The sequence below is a fragment of the Chiloscyllium plagiosum genome, chromosome 5 (assembly GCF_004010195.1).
Source record: "Chiloscyllium plagiosum isolate BGI_BamShark_2017 chromosome 5, ASM401019v2, whole genome shotgun sequence".
Lineage (NCBI taxonomy): Eukaryota > Metazoa > Chordata > Chondrichthyes > Orectolobiformes > Hemiscylliidae > Chiloscyllium > Chiloscyllium plagiosum.
In genome coordinates, this window is record NC_057714.1 from 50481838 (window position 1) to 50503990 (window position 22153).

At 40.2% G+C, this 22153-nt stretch overlaps 1 protein-coding gene across 2 annotated transcripts in view; it reads right to left on the reverse strand.

Moving 5' to 3' along the window:
• The window catches only part of mocos (molybdenum cofactor sulfurase), a 233819-nt gene that overhangs the window by 5487 nt on the left and 206179 nt on the right, over positions 1-22153 (reverse strand). For both annotated transcript variants that reach the window (XM_043690069.1, XM_043690070.1), the window contains 4 exons: positions 18461-18585; positions 12780-12891; positions 7051-7198; positions 2257-2361 (listed from right to left, as the gene is read on the reverse strand). In XM_043690069.1, coding sequence (XP_043546004.1) covers positions 2257-2361; positions 7051-7198; positions 12780-12891; positions 18461-18585 — 490 coding nt within the window. The remainder of the gene's footprint in view (positions 1-2256; positions 2362-7050; positions 7199-12779; positions 12892-18460; positions 18586-22153) is intronic.

Genomic DNA, 22153 nt, shown 5'->3' on the forward strand with positions numbered 1-22153 from the left:
TCCAGCCTATCACCCTCACCTTGACCTCCTTCCACCTATCGCATTTCCAACGCCCCTCCCCCAAGTCCCTCCTCCCTACCTTTTATCTTAGCCTGCTGGATACACTTTCCTCATTCCTGAAGAAGGGCTTATGCCCGAAACGTCGATTCTCCTGTTCCTTGGATGCTGCCTGACCTGCTGCGCTTTTCCAGCAACACATTTTCAGCTCTTTATCTGGCATTTGCGTGGTGTGAATGTTATTTGCCACTTGTCAGCCAAGCCTGAATATTATCCAGATCTTTTTGCATTTGAACATGGTCTACTTCAGTACGTGAGGAGTTGAGAATGGTGTTGAACATAGTGCAATCACCAGAGAATATCCCTACATCTGACCTTAAGATGGAGGGAAGGTCTTTGATGAAGCAGCTATGATGGTTGGATCTAGGAAACTACCCTGAGGAACTCCTGCAGAGATGTCCTGGAGTTGAGAATATTAACCTCCAAGAGGAGAAAGTGAGGACTGCAGATGCTGAAGATCAGAGCTGAAAATGTGTTGCTGGAAAAGCGCAGCAGGTCAGGCAGCATCCAAGGAACAGGAGAATCGACGTTTCGGGCATAAGCCCTTCTTCAGGGGCTTTCCTGAAGAAGGGCTTATGCCCGAAACGTCGATTAATCTCCAAGAACCATCTTTTTATGTGCCAGATCTGATTCCAACCAGTGGAAAGTTTCCCTGCAATTCCCATTGATTCCAGTTTTGCCAGGCTCCTTAATGCATACATGGTTGAACGCAGCATTGATGTCAAGGGTTGTCACTCTCACCTCACCTCTAGAATTCAGTGATTTTGTCCATGCTTGAACCAAGACTATAATGATATCAGGAGCTGAGTGGCCCTGGCAGGAGCCAAACTGGGTGCAGCTTTTGCTGAACACTTTTGATGACATCTTCCATCACTTTATTGATGACCGAAGTTAGACTGATGAGGAGGTAATTGGCTGGGCTGGATTTGTCCTGCTTTTTGTGTATAGGACATACCTGGACAATTTTCCACACTGTTGGTAGATGCTAGTGTTGTAACTGTGCTGGAACAGCTTGGCTAGGGGAGTATCAATGCTGGATCAGAAATCTTCAGTACTATTGCCGGAATATTATCAGGGCCAATAGCCTTTGCAATATTAGTGCTTCCAATTGTTTCTTGATATCACATGGAATGAATCGAATTGGCTGGAGACTGAGATGGATCATCCACTTGGCACTTCAGGCTGAAGATTGTGATCAATGCTTCAGCCTTATCTTTTGCACTGATGTGTTGTCTCTTCTGTCACTGAGGGTGGGGATACTTGCATCGCTGAAGATTGGAAATTTATGGAGCGTCCTCCTCCACTGAGTTATTTAGTTTTCTACAACCATTCATGGCTGGATATGGAAGGACTGCAGAGCTTAGATCTGATCTGGTGGTTGTGGGATCACTTAGATCTGACCATTACTTGCTGCTTATGCTGTTTGGCATGCAAGTAGTCTTGTTGGTAACTTCATCAGGTTGACCCCTCATTTTAGGTATACCTAATGCTGCTCCTGGCATGCCCTCCTGGACTCTCCATTGAACCAGGGTTGACCCTGGCTGTGTGGTAATAGTAGAGTGGGGGCTATGCTAGGCTAAGATTGTGCTGGAATACAATTTTGTTGTTGATAGTCCATAATGCCTCCTGGATGCCCAGCCTTGAGTTGCTGGATCTGTTCAAAGTCTGTCTCATTTAGCATGGCAATAATTTCACACAACATGACAAATGGTCTTCTCAATGTGAAAGTGGGACCTTGATTCCATAAATACTGTGTGGTGGTCACTCTTCTTGATTCTTTGAGGAGAAAGTGAGGACTGCAGATGCTGGAGATCAGAGCTGAAAATGTGTTGCTGGAAAAGCCCTCAAGAAGGGCTCATGCCCGAAACGTTGATTCTCCTGCTCCTTGGATGCTGCCTGACCTGCTGCGCTTTTCCAGCAACACATTTTCAACTCTTCTTGATTGTGTCATACATCTGCAACCGGCAGATTGGTGAAGATGAGGTCAAATATATTTTTCCCTCTTGTAGGTTCCCTTACCTGCCACATATCTAGTCTAGCAATTAAGTCCTTTAGGATCAGTAGTGCTACTGTCGAGTCACTCTTGATGGTGGACATTGAAATCCTCCACCCAAAGTACATTTTGCACTCTTTCATACAACAAAGCACAACACAATTGTCAGTTCTACTTCTGAAGTAAATAGAGGAGACAGCAATTACCTTTCTGTTCCTGGATGAATATAGAATCTGCAGGGGTTCAGTGCTTCTTTTTCCATTCACTTGATTAATGCAAATCATTTGGCATCTGTTGCACAGTCCTACAATCTGCAAAATTTTATATACATCATGACACTGCATATTTTGAACTATAAGGACAAGTACATAAGGATCTTGTGTCATTTTATAATTAGCTTTCAGCTGGGAACAAGAATTCAAAATAAAGTGTATACCAGTATTAGAAAACAGAGTATTAGATTTAAAAAAAAGTAATCAATTTGCAGTTATGAATTTTGCAGTCACCAGGTCCAAAGAATCAAAGAATTCTTACATAGTTCAATCATATAATTTTCATCATCCCTGAAGTATGACATACAAAGGATTTCCACCATCTTTTTCACAGTTTTTCTTGCTGCATTCTCATATTAGAAATCATCTATTCTATGTGTATTCTTATACTTTTGTTCATAATTCTCAATTTAACACGTCTGAAATAATTTTCCAATTTTTGGACTTTCATCCTTTTTCAAATGGAATGGGTTTTGAATATGAATCCCACTGCCTTGCTTAGTTGCCAGTCATTTCTGTGAACATCCTACCAAGTGATCCCATAAGTTGACAGAAGTATATGGATGATGATCACACAGTGGTTACTGGACTAATCTCTCAGTGAGGCAGAAAAAAGGCTTTAGACAACTGGAACGGTGTTTCAAACCCTAGTTTTACTGAGGTTGGAGGAGGCAGATAGGGCATTTAATCGTGGTGGATCACGGCACATGTGGATTCTGCCATCAACCATCTTCAATCTGCTTGTCCATAGTTGGCATGGATGGTCTTCCTGCCTTGTCCCCAAATGAGGCCATTATGTAGCCAATTAATGCTGAATCAATTGCCTCTCACCACCGATGGTGCTAATCCAGTGGTGGGTGAGTTGTCGCTACCCAGGGAGCCTTATATGCAAAGCTGTACAAGTTGCTTGTGATCTCCCAGATAGGTAACTTGTTCAAAACATTTTTAGTGATTGATACAGACATCTGGCCATGGGAAGGGCGCTCTGAACCAGGGGAACCATGCTCATCCTCTTGCAGTTGATATCTCTACATGCCATAGCTTGTGTCCTCCATATTGCAACCATCACTCATCTCAATCCCTGACCTCTCATTATTTCTGTTGAAGAAAAGAGCTTCCCAATCTCTAATTTGCCAGCAACTCTCAAAGGGGGCACTTGCCACTCCTGGATTATTAGACCCAAGAAAGCCCTACTGATCACCACTGAACTGTTTGGTTGGCATGTGAAAGTGGCAGGGGATACCAAAGGAGGCAGCAGATACCTAATGCTAGCTGTTCTGTTGAGACTGTTGCCTTCATAAAATTCCAACCTTGATTTCAATTCTCACACCAGCATATGGGCAAATTTAGATTCAATTTATTAATATATTTGCAACAAAAATTACTAGTCACAGTATTAATGATAATGAAATTACCAGATTATTGTAAAAAGTATCTGGTTCACTAATGCTCTTAAGAGGAAGAAATCTGCCAATCTTACCTGACCTGGCCTACATATTATTCCAATTATGGTTGACTCTTTACTGTACTCTGAAATGACCTAGCAAATCCAGACAGACCACCTAACATTAACCTAGAGAGGAAATGACAGAGACTGTACACAGTTGTCATCACTAACAGCTGGGAACTTCTGTTAAAGATGGATCAGCTGTCCCACCTACTAGTCAACTAACTGCATACTCACTGAGTAATACCTTACATGCAATATCCTAAACTCTCCATCACCATCCCTGGATATATCCTGTTCAATGTAGGGCACCCTTACCAGAGATAGTGACACAGTGGAATACAGACAGGAAGGAGTGATCCTGAAAAGCCTATAGACATCGGCACTCCTGCTGATTACCATTTATTACCCACTCTCAGATGATGAATCTGAGCCTCTCCATGTTGAACACCACTTACATGATATACTGAGGATAGCAAAAACACAGAATGAAACTTCAAAGTCGATGATCAAGAGTAGTTCAGTAGTATCAAGCTGCCAAATGATTCAGTTTGTCTTTTGCACTGTCATGCATCAGTGAGGATGGGTCTGATTTTGGAATCTGCTCCTCTTAACAGTTATTTAATTGGTCATTACTGCTCACTACTAGCAGAATAGCAAAGCTTATATCTGATATATTGATTGTGGTATTGCTTAGATCTGTCTAGAGCACACTGTTTCTGTTGTTTAATGTGCAAGTAGTAATAAGCTGTAGCGACAACAGGTTGGCATCCTGCTTTTAGTTAAAACTGTTGCTGTCAATGACCTTCTTTCCAACATAAGCTGATAAATGCGATGTTTGCTGATGATTGCACAGTGTTCAGTACAGATTGTGACTCTTCAGACACTGGGGCAGTCTGTGTCAGCATGTATCAAGACTTGAACATTCCAGTTTGGGCGGACAAGTGACAAGTAACACCTGCAGCACATATTTAGCAACTGTTCTTGAACAGTCCTGTTGTATTTTAAAACACTACATTTTTACCATACATATTACAAAGTAATTTTCTTCCATTTTTCTCCTTTAGGACTAAGCAACAATATGAAGTACCTTGAATTCTGGTATAATGTGGGGCAATTAAAGAGTAATAATATTTCACAACTATTAATGGAGTGTTATCTGACAACTGGAGACAGACTAATAAGGTGCCCATATTCAAATAGACTGATAAATCTAACATGTGCAGATACAGACTGATTACTGTTGCTTCCACTCCAAGCGAATTAGTGGAATTAATTCTTAGGCATTGACTTAGGATTTTCTGTTCATTCTGACTTGGAACTTCAATGGTATGTCTTCACTATCTGGAAAAAAATGCTAGAACTCCTTCCCTAAAAGCGCTGTGTTCTAATTAAGATGGTTTGTCACATATTTTTCAGCGGTTTAAGAAAAAGGCTCATCAACACCTTCTCAAGGTTTAATAGGGATGTTGGTTGTGCCAATAATGCTCATATCCCTTGATTAATACTAAAATGAAACACCTTAATGAGCAGCATTAATCAGCACCGATGATGCCAGACCTGCTGAGATTTTCCAGTAATTTCCGTTTTTGTTTCGGATTTACAGCATCCACAGTTCTTTCGGATTTTTATTTAGTAATGTGATTACGACTGCTTCTAACTTACATGTACTTAAAAGTTTAATAAGGTTCAAAAAGGTGAAGTCATCAAATTTGCAAAAAGGAAAGGGTATTGGAATTTGAAGAAGATGCTTAGAAGTTACAAAATGAGCTGGACAAGGTTAATAAATGAGCAGAACAATTGCAGGCGATGGGCGGCATGGTGGCAGAGTGGTTAGCACTGTTGCCTCACAGCACCAGAGACCTGGGTTCAATTCCTGCCTTAGGCGACTGACTGTGTGGAGTTTGCACATTCTCCCCGTGTCTGCGTGGGTTTCCTCCGGGTGCTCCGGTTTCCTCCCACAGTCCAAAAATATGCAGGTTAGGTGAACTGGCCATGCTAAATTACCCGTAGTGTTAGGTGAAGGGGTAAATATAGGGGAATGGGTCTGGGTGGGTTGCGCTTCGGCCGGTCGGTGTGGACTTGTTGGGCCGAAGGGCCTGTTTCCACATTGTAAGTAATCTAATCTAATCCAAAGCAACACGTTGAAATACTGCACACAGGAAGGAAAAGTGATAGATGTGCTGCATCGATGGTGTGTTGTGAAATGGCTAAGTATGAATCTCAGTGAAACTTAGGTGTTCCAGTATATTCAACACTCAATACATCCAGTCTACTCAGAGTAATAGTTAACAAACCCCAACAAGATGCTGAATGATATAGCCAAAACAGAGATGGCTATATCACTGAATATGGCTTTTAATTCTGATACATGAGACAGCCTAACTACCATATACTAGAAATAGTAGAAAACATTATATTACTCCTATTATTAGAGTTCTGGACTCTGAGAAATGTGTGCAGAAACTTAGGTGATGGCAATGTATGGTTAATCACTGCCCGTTCATAGCATATGCAGGATATGGAAGGTTTCTGGTGACAGCAAACTTAAATGTTGGGGGATGATACAATGATCCAATGAACCTTCTAAATTGTCTGCTTTTCTGTAAACAAACATAATTTCATCTACTTCTGCTTTGATTGCATAACTTTACTGGGAAAGAAGCCCTGTTATGATAGTGGAGTGGTAACAACTCTGTGAACAGTTATAAGGAACATAAAAAAATCTGAACAGAACAACACTAAATGGACCTCGTTTGAATAGAAAAGCAACACTATTAATTATTAGGTATCTCCACGTACTGTAAGCAAACTGTTCCAGACTTCAGAAAAAATATGTGTAAATGTCTCAGTTTTGCTATTTGCTATCTTATGCTGTGACAGATAATCTGATGCCTGTAGAATAAATGGGATACTTAATTGCTAACATGGTCAATCCTTTTAAAGGCTTCTCTGCCATTATTAATTGTGTCCAAGGACTAAATAATTCCTGGAGTGGGAAAAACCCCCAAAGAACTCCACATGCTGGAGATCTGGAGCAAAATAGCTACTGTTGAAGAAACTCAGCAGGTCTGGCAGCATCTATGGGAGAAAGCAAAGTTAATGATTCAAATCTAGTGACTCTTCATCAGAACACTGATTTTTCAATGTTTGTAAACCCCGGCTCCAAGCCAGCAAGAAGACTTTTTTTAAATTTTATAAACTTTGGAATGAAGTATCCGGATTGTGACAGTCGTATTCAAACTTTTATACAAGTATATTTAAAACTGTTAAGTTTTTACCTGGAAAGATACACCATCTATACCTATTTCAGCCCAGTCATCTTCTTCATATGGCCTCAATGCACTTATCACAAGGTTGGCACGAAAACGATGGATTAGCTCTTCAGTTGTTAATACTTCAGGAGAATTAGAAACACTTGTTCCATCTCTAGCACAGAAAGACAATCACATTCAACAATCATTTGGAACTGTAATGACATAATCATTTAAAAATACCTCAGTGCGTTTCTAAAACCATAAATACTGAAAAAAGAATGATTGAGGTGCATCCAGAACTTTTAATAAATTGGTCACAATGAATTTGTCAAAATGTTTTCTAATACTATTCCAAAGTTCAGCACAACAAAGAGCAACTGATATGAAGACACCTATATTTGAATCAAATTCACAGTGTATAGCAACACAAAAGGGTTCATGCTGCATCCGACAAAGCACTTTTCAGGTTTATTTCTATTAACTTCACCATACAGTAAGGGAAAGCTGTAAAGGTAGTCCTCGTCTATCATAAACAGGACACAGTGAATTTATAGAAGTATTTCCTAACATTGTGCAAAATGTATTATTATTAGGATAGTAAATTCAGTAGGTTCTAATTGAAACAGCTTTAGAAGCCACTGAAAAACAATATCGCCAAATGAGACATGTTATTGGAAAGTTGAAAAACACCTTTCTTTACTAATTAAGAAAAAACAACTTATCAATGTCACAACTATTCTATATCTGAGATTCCAGCATTTGTTCAGGTTGTTGTTGGTTGAGAACTTGATGAAAATGGGGATGTTAATGTCAGAGAAAGATTATTTGACTGTTGCTTTTTAAAGGTGATCATTAGCTGACGACGCAAATGTTACCTGTTACGTGTCTACCCAAGCTTGGATGTTCCTTAGGTCCTGCTCTGGACAAGCATGGACTGCTTTATAATGGATGAGTTATGTCGCATATACTAGCAAGAAGTCTAACTCTTGATTTTATGATTTAAGGTGTCATAGCTAAATATAAAGTAGCTGAAATGTGCCGTGGGGAAGCATGTTATAATGGCAATGTTACCGGATTAGTAACAATGAGGCCCAGTGATCAGGAACATGGGTTTAAATCTAACTAAGTCAATGGAGTCTAAAGCTAGCTTCAGTACATTGAGACTGGAAATCAGCAATCCTAGTCCAAACTGGCAAAGATATGATTTCAAATCCCAGCACAGTGATTGACTCTTCACTGCCACCTGCAAAAGCCTGGAAAGACACTCAACTCATGAGCAGCACATACTGATCTGCACAGTGATAATCAAATACTACAAAAAAACATTTAACTACAAAAAAACATTTAAAATTCATGTGGCATGTTGGCTCAGTGGTTAGCATTGCTGCCTCACAGCACCAGGGACTGGGTTTGATGCCACCCTCAGGCAACTGTCTGTGTGGAGTTTGCATGTTCTCCCCATGTTTGTGTGCAAACTCCTGGTGCTCTGGTTTCCTCCCACAGTCCAAAGATGTGGAAGTTAGATGGGTGATTGGCCATGGTAAATCGCTCATAGTGTGCAGGGTTTGTGCAGACTGGGTGGGTTAGCCATGGGGAATGCAGGGTTACAGAGATAGAGTAGGGGTTGGGTCTGGGTGGGATGTTCTTTGGATGGTTGGTGTACACTCAATGGGTCAAATGGCCTGCTTCCCCACTGTAGAGAATCTGTGATTCTTTGAGAACAGAGTCAGCTAAAACCACAACTACTTATACTGAGTGTACTACAGGCGTCCCAACATTCAGAGAAGAATAGAGGAGCAGATATGTAGGCATATCATAAAAAGGTGTGAGAGAAACAGTATTATAGTTGTAAAGACTTCAATTTTGCTAACATTAACTGGGATAATCTTTGTGTAAAAGAATTAGAAGGGTGGAATTTTTAATGTACAATCAGGTTTTTGTGCCATTACACACCCCGACAGTCCTACTAGACATGGAGCAAAACACAACCTAATCCTAGGGAATGAAACCAAACAAGTGTTTGAAGTTTCAGTGGGCAAGCATTTTAGGGATAGTGACCATAACTCTAAGTTTCAAAGTCATTATGCAAAGGGATAAAGAAAGTGCAGAAGTTAAGTGTCCAAACTGGGGGAAAGCTGATTTCAATATCATTGGACAGGATCTAGCAAATATAGACTGGGAACAGCTACATGCAGGTAAGTCAATATTTGGAAAGTTGGAGTCTTTCAAAAGTATAATGAGAATTCAGGGCTAGCATGTTCCTCTAAGGGTGAGGGGCTTAGGGCAGCAAGTCCAGGAAAATCTGGATGTCAAGGATTATTGAGAATTTGAAAAAGAAAGAGAAAAGCTTATGTCACGTACAGCACATTAAAAAACAAGGGAGGCCCTTCAAAAGTATAGTGGAGGAAGTTGCTTAAAAAGGAAGTTAGGAGGGCAAAGGGGCCTCATGAAATATCTTTGAAGATGGGATCAGGGAAAATCTCAAAGCATTTTATAAATACATTAAGAGTAAAAGGATCATCAGCAAAAAAGTGGGACCAATTACAGACCAAAGGGGCAACCTGTGCATGGGGCCAGTGGACATGTGCATGGACTGTACATATATATTAAACTTTTTGGATGAGGGAACAAAATGTAACATCTCAACTTTTGTAGATGATACCAAGTTGGGTGGGAGGGTGAACTGTGACAAGGTTACAGAGATCCTTCAGCATGATCTGGACAGGTTGAGTGAGTGGGCAAATCGATAGCAGATACAGTATAATTTGGATAAATGCGAGGTTATTCAATTTGGAAGCAAAAACAAGGCAGCGGATTACTACCTGAATGGCTGTAAATTGGGAGAGGGGAGTTTGCAGTGGTACCTGACTGTCCTTGTGCACCAGTTGCTGAAGGTAAGCATGCAGGTGCAACAGGTGGTAAAGAAGGCAGTTGGTACGTTGGCTTTCATTGCAAGTGGTTTCAAGTGCAGGAGCAGGAATGTGTTGTTGTGGTTGTACAAGGCTTGGTGAGGCCACACCTAGAAAATTGTGAGGAAGGATGATCTTATTCTTGAGGAAGTGCAGTGAAGGTTTACCAGGATGATTCTAGGGCTGGAAGGACTGATGTATGAGGACAGATTGATTGGGTTAGGATTGTTTTTGCAGGAGTTCAGATGAGTGAAGCCGAAATCTCATAGAGACTCATAACATTCTAACAGGACTCGACAAGGTCGATGCAGAGAGGGTGTTCCCGATGGTGGGTGTGTCCAGAATCAAGATCACAATCTGAGGATTTGGGGTGGACCATTTAGGATGGAGATCAGGAGAGACAATTTTTCACCTAAAGAGTGGTGAGCCTATGGAAATCATTATCACAAGAAGTAGTTGATGCCAAAATTTTGAATGTATTCAAGAGGCAGCTAGATATAGCACTTGGAGCAAATAGATCAAAGATTAGGGGAAGAAAGTAGAATTGGGCTATTGAGTTGGCCATGATCGTGATGAATGGTGGAGCAGCCTTGAAGGGCTGAATGGCCTTCTCCTGCTCCTATCTTCTATGTTTCTACGAGGTCTTAAGTAAGTACTTCACAGAGGAGGAAGATCTTGTAATCGGAGATATGAGTTGGCATGGTGAGGCTATTGCACACATTAGAATTAATAAGGAGGAAGCATTAGATGTTTTAATGGGCATACAGATACATAAATCCCCTAGGGCCCAATGAGATGTATTCCAAGCTGCTATGGGAGGTAAAGGAGGAGATTGCTGGGGCCCTGGTGGATATATTTAGTATTTTGCTGGCCACAGGCAAAATGCCAGGTGACTGAAGGGCAGCAGGGATAGGCTAGATAATTTCAGGCCAGTTAGTCTGACATCAATGGTCAGGAAAGTATTCGAAAAAAATTATGAAGGACGGGATTAATCAATACTTGGAAATGCAGGAAGGATCACGGATAGTCAACACAGATTTGTTAGAGATCCTGTCTGACTAATTGAGTGTTTTTCAAAAGGTAATTAAATATATTAAATGCAGTTGATTACATGGACTTCAGTTAGACCTTCGACAAGGATATGGATAGCTGCTCCAAACGGTAAGAGCCCATGGGATCTAAGGCAAGTTGGCTAACTGGATGCAAAATTGCCTTACAAATAGGAGGCAAAGGATGATGGTGGAGTGTTCTTTTTGTAACTGGAAGCCTGTGCCCAGCAGTTTACCACAGACATTGGTTTCAGGTCTTTTGTTGTTTTTTATGTACATTGATGACATGTATGTAATTATAGAAGGTTAAATTGGTAAGTCTGCAGATGACACAAAAATTGGAATTATTTTGATAGTGAGGAGAATAGTCTCAAGCTACAGTCTGATATTGATCAGCTGGTAAATGTGTAGAGCAATGGCAGATGGATCTTAGTAAGTGTGAAGTGATGCATTTTGGAGGGTCGAATAAGGGAACGATATACATAATGAATGGTAGGTCCCGAGGAAGTATGAGGAATAAAGGAATCTTGGTGTACAAGTCCACAGATCCCTGAATATGTCAGCACAGGGAGACAGGGTGCTGAACAAGACATGGGAATGCTTGCATTCATTAGTCAGGGTGTAGAATATAGAGCAAAGACATTTTGTTACAATTTTATAAAACATTGGTTTGGCCATAGATGAATGCACAGTAATGGTAGCCACACTATCGGAAGTACGTGATTGCACTGGAGAGAGTGCAGGGAAGATCCACCAAGATGTTGCCTGGGATGAAAAGTCTCAGTTATAAGAAGAGGCTGGATAGGCTGGGTTTGAGTTCCTTTGAGCAGAGGAGGCTGAAGGGGAATCTGATTGAAACATACAAAATTATGAGGCATAGACAAACTATCTCTTCCCCATTGCTGATAAGTCTAAGACCAGAAGACATATGTTTAAGGTGAGGAGCAATGGTTTAGAGGAAATCTGAGAAAATATTTTTTCACCCAGTGTCTGGTACATATATGGAACATGCTACCTGAGAGGTAGATTGGACGCAGTTACTCTCGTAACATTTAGGAAGCATCTAGATGAGTACTTAAAATGCTGGGGAGTAGTAGGTTATGGAACAAGTGCAGGTGAATGGGATTAGTGTAGTTTGGCATTTGTTGGTCAGCACAGACATGGTGGACTAAATGGCTTGTTTCCATACTGCATCATTCTACTTCCTTTTGTGTCATGTGTGACTGCAAACATGAGAATTTGTATTGATTTCAGTTTTGCTTGGTTTCTTGATGATACGTGTTGTTAATTGTGGGTCAAACCTCCCTTCATGCCAGGATTTAATTCTGTCACCTGTCCTCAAGCGTAGCGTCAGTTAGTAGGTGAGTACTTGTTACTTTATACTTTGCCCATCATTTTAAGTTGATTGGGAGGGGCGGATAGGGTGCCAATTAGTTGGACTAGACTTGCTATTGTATTGTGGATCGATCAGTTTTCTGCATTGGTGAATGTCAATGGCATACTGTACTGGAATAGTTTGGCTGAGGGCTAGCTGGCCCTAGTGTATCAGTCTTGTACAATGCAACTGGGATGTTCTCAGGAGCGACAACATTCACTATTCAATGTACTCATCTACTTTTTAATGTCATATGGTGAAAAATGCTACTGTCACAATTCATTTTCTTTCTCACTAAAAGAACCAATCTGAAAGTCTTCCAAACACCTTAAAAGCTTTTGATTACTATATGTTTGGAATCATTTTGCAATTCTTTCTTTATTACCGATGAGGAAAGTGTCCTTTCTGGATAGATCTTACCGATGTAATAATTGTTCTTTGATGTGTAGAATGCTTGCCATGTTTATGAGAAGATATTGAGCTTCATTCACTAATGAAAGGCACGGTGATTCATTCAAAGCTTGGTCTTGAACTGAAAATTTAAAGACATCATGATTGCACATGAGAAAGACACTCTGGGCAATGTTTAATCTCTGCAAAATTATGTTAAGGCAAAGTAATTATATGTTATGTTTCAGATTTGAAAATATTAAACTTGAGTACTGCTGAAAAAGATATTTTGTCAAAACTTTTCATGTTGCGCTCATTAGGACATTTCACAAGAATACAAATTCAAGGGGAAACAAATATTTTCATTGCATGAGAAGAGAGTGATTGGTTGGCAAGTGAACTCTGGTTCAGAAAGGTTCTGTTTAATTTTTAAACCAAGCAGATTGACTCTGATTGGTCAGGGCATTAACGAGAATCAGGATCAGAAAGATGCATTCAAGACAACTCCAATATGTAGTGTATCAACTTCTCAGTCTTCCCAACATATACTAATGGCAGGCAGTAAAGGTGACAGAAATTCCTTGTCAGCAATGTATTGCAAAGAAAGTGGAGTCTTTACCACCACTTTTCATAACTCCCAGCTAGAACACGCATATAACAGTGTACATTGTCACAGCAACTCAGCTTCATTGGAAGACAGGACGTCTCAGTTGACTGAACAGCAGTATGGATCAGATTGGTGCCAACAGTGTGCATATGATCACTATTCCCCTGAGTCTTGTCTCCTTACTTACTTGTATCGAGGTCACAGCACTGGGGTGTTGGACCTAGCTTAGAACAGATAAATCAAGAAGAAGTGAGATAGTGTAGGAGCATTCCCATTTTTCAACAATACTAAAATAGTATTTGAAACAAAAGTTGCTGTTCGTAAAGAATAAGAAAACCTAACCTATAACTAATAACATTACTAATGATGAATGAAATGAATTGTCAACTAATTAACTTTTGATAGCTTTGACTGGGGGAAGGATACTGAAAGAACACGACATTTGTTCTTCAAATGTTATAAGATGTTTCATGCTGATTGAAATATACAGCACAGGATTAAAATTTATCATCAACACAAAAACATTTCTAGCAACCCTGCTCTGACCATTTCCAGTCCCAGTTTTCAGTCCCACCCACCTACCTGCTTTGAGGCTTCTTGGTTCCTTTGAGGAGAATTTTCATTCAGAATAAGGTGTGGCCGAGGGGGGGGGGTTGGTGTGGCCAGGGAGATACTGAGGAAAGAGATCAATCTGAGACTGGTACAGTTGAGAAAAGAAGCGAGCCAAACAGTCAGGGCAGGCAGGGACAAAGCAGAGAACAAGGTAGGACTGATAAATTAAACTGCATTTATTTCAATGCAAGGGGTTTAACAGTGAAGGCAGATGAACTCAGGGCATGGTTAGGAACATGGGTCTGGAATATCACAGCAATTACAGAAACATGGCTCAGGAATGGAAAGGACTGGCAGCTTAATGTTCCAGGATAGAAATGCTATAGGCAGGACAGAAAGGGAGGCATGGGAGGAGGGGGAGTGGCGTTTTTGATAAGGGATAGCATTTCAGCTGTGCTGAGGGAGGATATTCCTAGAAATACATCCAGGGAAGTTATTTGGGTGTAACTGAGAAATAAGAAAGGGATGATCACCTTTTTGGGATTGCATTATAACCCCCCCTAATAGTCAGAGGGAAATTAAGAAACAAATTTGGAAGGAGATCTCATCTGGTTTGTTAGATGAGGAATAGGGAAAGACAGGAGTTGAACACGTGGCTACAGCGATGGTGCAGGAGAGAGGGTTTTGGATTCCTGGATAATTGGGGCTCTTTCTGGCGTAGGTGGAACCCCTACAAACAGGATGGTCTTCACCTGAACCAGAGGGGAACCAATATCCTGGGGGGGGGGGAATTTGCTAATGCTCTTTGGGTAGGTTTAAACTAATTCAGCAGGGGGTTGGGAACCTAAATTGTAAAAGGCAATGAAAAAAGTTCTGACATTGACAGAAATCCATTTCTGGTGTATGTTACTGGGGGAAAAAAAAATTACCATCTTTTACGAACCATCTAACCTTACTTTCTACTAATTACTATTTTGACATCCATTTCCCAACATTAATGTTCTTCAGCATGATTAAGAAAATGTAATCATTCTTTTATACCCATGTTTAAATAACCTTTTTCCTATAAATTTACCATAAAGGATAATATAAAAAAAAGTTTGGAAAAGTAACAATGCTACAGCAGATTCTTAACAATGCAGAGATAAGTGCTCCTACTTATGTGCCACTAAGCCAAGCAGGCTGATGGAGAATAACTTTAGAGAGGTCATACAAGAAATATAATTTCAGCAAAACAAATGTAAAATACTGGATGCTGGAAATCTGAAATAAAACAGAAAATGCTGGAGAAACTCAGCAGGTCTAGCAGCACCTGTAGAGACAAGAAATGGCTAACTCTTTCAGTTCAGTATGGCTTTTTTCCGAATATCATTAGAATCCTTTGAAGGGATGTCCTGCCTAATTAATTTTACTTTATGAACATCTTCAGATTATGTTACTTAAAGTTCAAATCTTACATCACAAACTAATGGAGAGAATTTATTTCCAGATATATTTCTAATTATAAACCAAACTAATTAATTAATTTTTCTCCAGTTGGAGCATGAAGTAACTATAATTGTAATAACCCTGTCTCATTATCAGCTTGCCAGGAACCAACTGAAAATGGGCTGTGATTGGCCACCAGCCTGCAGAAACTGGTCAGCAAGGAATGACCGTGACATGCAGTTACATGCTTGGAGAGGAGCAGTTTCTAAGGCTATCACAGGAGATGTAGGGCAGGGCTTATCGGCCACTTCTACTTCTCCAGTCACAAGAGAAAGTAAGATTTTATCTTTCAGGGACTTTCACATCCTGATTCTCTTTTGGCCTATTCCAGCCTGTCAGAGTTAAAACTGTAACCAATGATTTTGTCAAACTTCACACACTTATTTATCTGAAGATGGACTCACCAACCACAAGTGAGCGTGTGTGCCACCTTATCATTGAGTGAGACTATTTTCATAAAGTTCCATTCTTATCTATGTAATTGTAAATCACCATTATTGGCCATCTCTTATTGCTGATCTATATACTGCCTGATGTATACTGCCATGTCCTGCTATATGCCATTGCCACTTCTCTCAATTCCTCTAGTTTTGGTAAATTACAAATGCCTGCCTAAATCCAGTTGTGGAAAAGCAGAAATGTCTTCCAATTAAGTATTGGTAAGACCGAAGCCATCGATTTTGGGCTATGATTCAAATTCTATTGCTTAGTACCAGCTGAATCCCACTTTCTGGTAATAGTGTGAGGTTAAGTAAATCTACTCACAACTTCAGTGTTACATTTGATCCTGAGATGAGCTTCTGATCTTGGCTTTATATTAATTCTAAGATTGTCTCTTTTCACCTTTATAATATAATTTGATTTCAAATCTGGCTCAGCTTATCTGCTGTTGAAGCCCTCATCCATACTTTTGTTACCTCTAGACTTGACAATTCCAGCGCTGCTCATACACATTCCATACTTTGTAGGCTTGTAGTCAGCCAAATTCTGCTGCACCTGTGTCTGTGTCCTAACAAGCTTCAAGCCCCATTTATTTACCTGTATGTTTGCTAACCTACACTGTCTCCAGCTCAAGCAGAGTCTTGATTTTAACATTTTCATCCTTCATTTCAAAATTTTCCGTGGTTTTGTCCCACGGAACTCTGTAACTTTCAACACAAGCCACTAGACATCTGCACTTTCTAATTTTGGTCTCTTGTACATTTCCAATCATAACTATTCCAACAGTGATGGCTGTATATTTTGTGACTGTGCTCCATGCTTTGGAATGCACTCTGTACACCTCTCATCTTGTTTTCCTCTATTAAGATTCTTCTACCTTTTAACCCAAGGTTCTGATCATATGACCTAATGGGTGGAATCTTATAAAAGTCTGAATAATGTGGGCTAAGGTGAGATTGTAGCAGAATCACATGAGAAGTCCAGTAACGCCTGTCTTAATGTCAGGTACATTTCACATATTTAATGACTTAGAAAAGTGATGTGTTGAGTTTCTCAGTAGGCAGTGGCAAACTGCCAATTAAATGGGAATTATTGCTCTTTACACTTTTTTTATGGCCCAACTCACCTCACTAATGTTCAGCTTTCTGTTTTGTCAAAAATGCCAAACAAGTGAATCATTGAGAAATCTTGACATGGAATTCAAAGCAGGTACTTAGCAAATTCAACTTGCTGAATATATAGCTTCTAATCAACTATACTTACAAATAATACCTTTCAATCAAAGGATTACACATTTGTTCACCCGTATCTCTACTCAACCTGTCTAAATAATTAACTTTTCAAATTAGTATTGATGACTATATTATCCAATCATACTCAAACTAATACACATGAATATGTTAACCAACCATATTTAAATCAATACATATAATTACGTAATCCAATCATATTCTTTATGTCTTCACATCTTCTCGCTGCTGTAAATGCTTGTGGATTCAGACAAATCTATCAGTCACTGGGCACCACCATCTCAAGGCACACACTATGGGTACCAACCACACGCACCCCAATGCAGAAGGCAGGCAGACTTTATGCTGTCGAGGGTTGGGGTGGGTTACAATGAGTTGAGTGAAGATATTAGATTAGATTAGATTATTAGATTAGCTTCCCTACAGTATGGAAACAGGCCCTTCGGCCCAACAAGTCCACACCGACCCTCCAAAGAGTATATTGTAGACAACAATAAGAGTGAGCCTTGGAGGAGGTGAATATGGTAGAGAGATAGAGTGGCATGAGGTATTGGAGAGAAGGTAGTGGCACTTATACTAGTGAAATGGAAAAGGACACTGAACTTCTCCCACAATGCTGGGAATTCTTCCAGATGGCTGAGGTTGCTGTAACCCAGGCGGCAACCTCAGAGCAGACTGGCATGGCCTGGTGTCATGGCCTCCACTGCTGGTCCTGGGGAAGGGGAAGTCCCATCTGTGTACAACTCCAACCAGCAAGACCTCCAAATCTCTGCCCATGAAACAGGCACTGATTTCCCCCATCTGCCATGTTTGGGGAACATATCAGGTATTGTGCGGGGCTGCTGCAGACTGACAGTTATTGACAGGGTGCACAACAGGCTTTTATAGATGGCACAGGCATGAAGACTGTTGGTAAATTCTGGGATATTCCAGCAGTGCGTAGTTGTTATGGAACAGCACATGGTGAGATGGGCTGGAATCAAATGTAAGAGACACCACAGGGGTGTGACTGGTAGTTAATGAGGCAAGTTTGATAAGATACAGCAAAAAAATTCACTTGGCCTCATAATAAAATTCGGTCCAAAAAAATCGATGAAATTCACAACCAAAAAAAAGTAGGATTCAGCTATATATCATTGTAGCTCAGCGTTCTATTTTGTTTTATCATGCTTCTATTAAGTGCCTTGGGACAATTCATTATGTTAGAGCTGTTAAAAATGTAAGTTTTTCTAAAACTATGATTTCTTTCAACCTAGCATTATGGCATTGAGTAATGTGAGTTACTTAGTGCATAAAGCAAATACTCAATGTTTGAAATGGTTGCACTTGGCAAAGTCAGTTCTTTAACTTACCTTAACACACAAGCTTCTTACCTTGTGTGTGCTGCTTTTTCAAGGCTCTGTGAAAACTGGAACTCTGTCTGATCAGAAAACTTTGCCGTCCAAGAAATGTGGAGATCCAATTTGCAACATTTTTCCCACAGTCCAATCCTTTTACTCTGCATTAAAGAGAGAGATATTAAGTTTTTGAGGGTTTTAACTAACAATAATGTCGGATCCATCCAGTCTGTCTCATACAACTGTGATCACAGATCAGGCCGACTGCAACTCGTAGCTATCTCCTGGGAGAGCTGATAGAACAGGTAGGTCTGCAATTTAACATGTTAACTTTGTTTTTCTGCTGTTATCTCCCTTCCTCTGCTATTCCCTATAATTGTAAGAGGGACTGCCCTTATACCACAAGAATTTCAATCTGGTCTACTACCAGAAGATGCATGTATGTGGCCTGTTATAGGCTTCTTCTCAGCGTAGTGTCCCCACTGTCTGTCTCTGCGGAATGGGACTATGAATATCCCAGAATTTATCAACAGTCTTCATGCCTGTGCCATCTATAAAAGCCTGTTGTGCACCCTGTCAAACACTGTCAGTCTGCAGCAGCCCAGCACAGTTCCCCAAACATGGCAACGGGAGTGAATCTGCAATCCACTGGTCTACAGCACTGAGTAAACACTTCAAGAACCCCTTTGTCCTTGTATGTTGTCAGCATCCAAGCAGGTTCAAAGTGAATGAGCACTAAGAAAACAAGTGAAGAGTTCTGAGATGTACCTTGTTCTTATATATAAAATGTATGCCTATCACTATATGCAAAGTGACCAAGCATTCGTGTTGTGCAGTAAGATGTTGGCAAGTTCCAGAGTGTAATACTGAAGTGGTGAACTATATCCTAAGTGAGACAGAGATGCACCATGGTGATGATGTGAGACTGGTGCACGTCTGATGCTAATTTCTGTGGATTGAGAGGTGTATGCGCTCCCTATATATAACACGTGTCTGAAGGTGATGGAGAACATTGCTAAGAAAGAAGCCTGGAGGAGAAAGTGGTGAGCTGAAGCCCTCAGACACCTACGCAGAGTTTCATGTTGGGGATTGCTGCTGTAGTTTCACTCCTCTTTCTGTAAGAAAGCAATGTTCAAGAAATGACGTGAAAATGAGATATAAATGCAAAAAGGCTCCTCACCATTCACTAGCAAGATTCTCGTCTCATTAGTAAAACATTGAGTGGTAAATCTGACCTTTCTTTTCAATATTGAGCATCTTTTTTCCATATTATCCTAACTGACTCGCCATTGTCCACATTATTCAGGAGCTGGGAAGATGGCATCCTTAGTAGATGAAGATTTGTCTATTTTTCCTGTTGCGAGCTCAGCTTTCATTCCCACAGTTGTCCTTATATAGATTTGAAATACAAGTTTTAGACCCAATCTTCTCCCTTTCAAACTATATGTAAAATTCAATCATATTGTGGTTGCTGCTACCCAGGGGAATCAGGCTTTACTCTCAGGTCAGTAATTAATCCTGTTATGTTACACTAAGTATAATATAACCTGCTCTCTGATCAGTTGGGAATATGCTTCACTAAGAAACTATCACAAAAGAATTCTGTGAACAGTTTTTACGGAAAGTCATTCATGATTATTGACGTCCAATTATCACAAGCACGCGGTATTTCATCTTGTATACTGTGTTCCACATTGTGGTTACTGTTAGGGTCCTGTGGAGCATTCTACTAGAGACTTCTTTTGCCTACTATTTCTCATCTCCACCCAATCCCCTCTCCATCCTGATATTGTGAACTCAGGTAATCTCTAACTATTGCACAAATGCCTTCATTGTTTAACAGTGTTGCCCCACCACCTTTATCTGGCTTCCTTTACTGCCCGAATTACATCTATCTCTCAACATTCAAGTCCCAATCCTTCTTATCCTACAGCCATGTCTCCATAATGGCCAAAGTGAGAACTGCAGATGCTGGAGATTAGAGTGGTGTTGGAAAAGCACAGCAGGTCAGGCAGCATCCAAAAAGCAGGAAAATTGACGTTTCGGGCAGAAGCCCTTCATCAGGAAGGGCTTTCGGAACATACTTAATTACTTAAATATATGCTACCAATTTGTTTACTTTGACATTAATGCTGTACGTATTCAGATTCAGAACCTTAAGTATTGCCATTTTGTTATCTTTGTAAGATCTGGTCTTTATTATTGGTGTATCCCTAATTCTTTTTTTTCTCTCTGCCCTTTCCTGCCATTCTCTGACCCTAATTTCCATATTACTATCTTCTCTCTTACCTTCTTTCCATGCTTTGATATACAGCAAACTTTTTATTAAGCAGCCCCTATGGGATCAGGAGTTTGTCAGTTGATCAAATATTCCAGATAATCAAGAGGTCTACATAATCAGTGTAAAAACACACACTAAGTAATGGAAACATAATGCGGGATGTATAACATTGTTATACTGTATTTACAACATAAATCACTTAAAATAATAACGCAACTTTGCCTTAAATAAAATTTACTGGTGGAGAGCCTTCTCACTTGCACACACGACTGACTAAGAGCAAACAAAAGAACAAAAGAGAAATACAGCACATGAACAGGCCCTACGGTCCTCCAAATCTGTGACAATCATCATGCCCTAACTAAACTAAAAAACAAATGTTCTGCCCTTATTCGGTCCGTATCCCTTTATTCCCGCCCTATTCATGTAACCATCCAGATGCCTCTTAAGTGTCGCCAACGTGTGTGCTACCACCACCTTTTCTAGCAGTGTGTTCCAGGCTACTCCCATTCTGTGTGAAAAACTTCCCTCACACATCTTCCTTAAACTTTCCCCCTCTCACCTTGAACTTGTGCCCCTCTTGTAATTAAAACTTTAACTCTGGGAGAAAGCCTCTGACTATCCCTATCTATGCCTCTCATAATTTTGTAGACGTCTATCATGTCTCCTCTCAGCCACCTTCTTTGCAGTGAAAACAATCCTAGTCTTTTTGGATGACATGGACATCACAGTAGATTGTGGTTTTTGAGGAGAAATTGAGTCAACTGTTGATATTTCATGTGGCTTTCGAATGAACAATAAGTATACTTATACTGAAGTAAACAAATTGAAAAATTACAATAACTGGTCAATAATACAGTAAACTTTGCTGCATTTGAGGTATATAACTTTTGCCGGTTTATTGACAGTGCCGGTTCATATGATGCCAGTTAAAACAAAGTGTACCATACCACATTGTTCCATATTTGATTTTTCACTCCCACTGTTTAGTTTAAAATCCGTTTTACTTCCCCAGTTATGTGATTTGCAAGAACACTAGCCTCAGTGTCATACAGGCATAGACCATTGAAACCAGTAAAGTCTCCACTTTCCCCATGTATATGAACCAGAACCCATTTCTCCCACAAAAATCTTTGAACCATACATTCATCTCTCTAATTTTATGTATCCTAAATCCACAGATTATAAACATTGAGGTTCCATTTTTTAATTCAGTTCCTAGCTTCCCACACTCCATGCAGAACTTATTCCTAGTTCAAACTATTTCATTGGTACCTACATGGACCTACTTTCCCTCCCATTGCAAGTTCTTTTCAAGCTCTGAGCAGACATCCCAGGCCAGGCATCAGGCAGCCAACACAGCTGTCTGGACTCTTGTTTTTTGCTGCAGAGAACTGTTCAATCCCTCTCACTGTATAATCTTCTACTGATACCCTACTTTCTTGCTG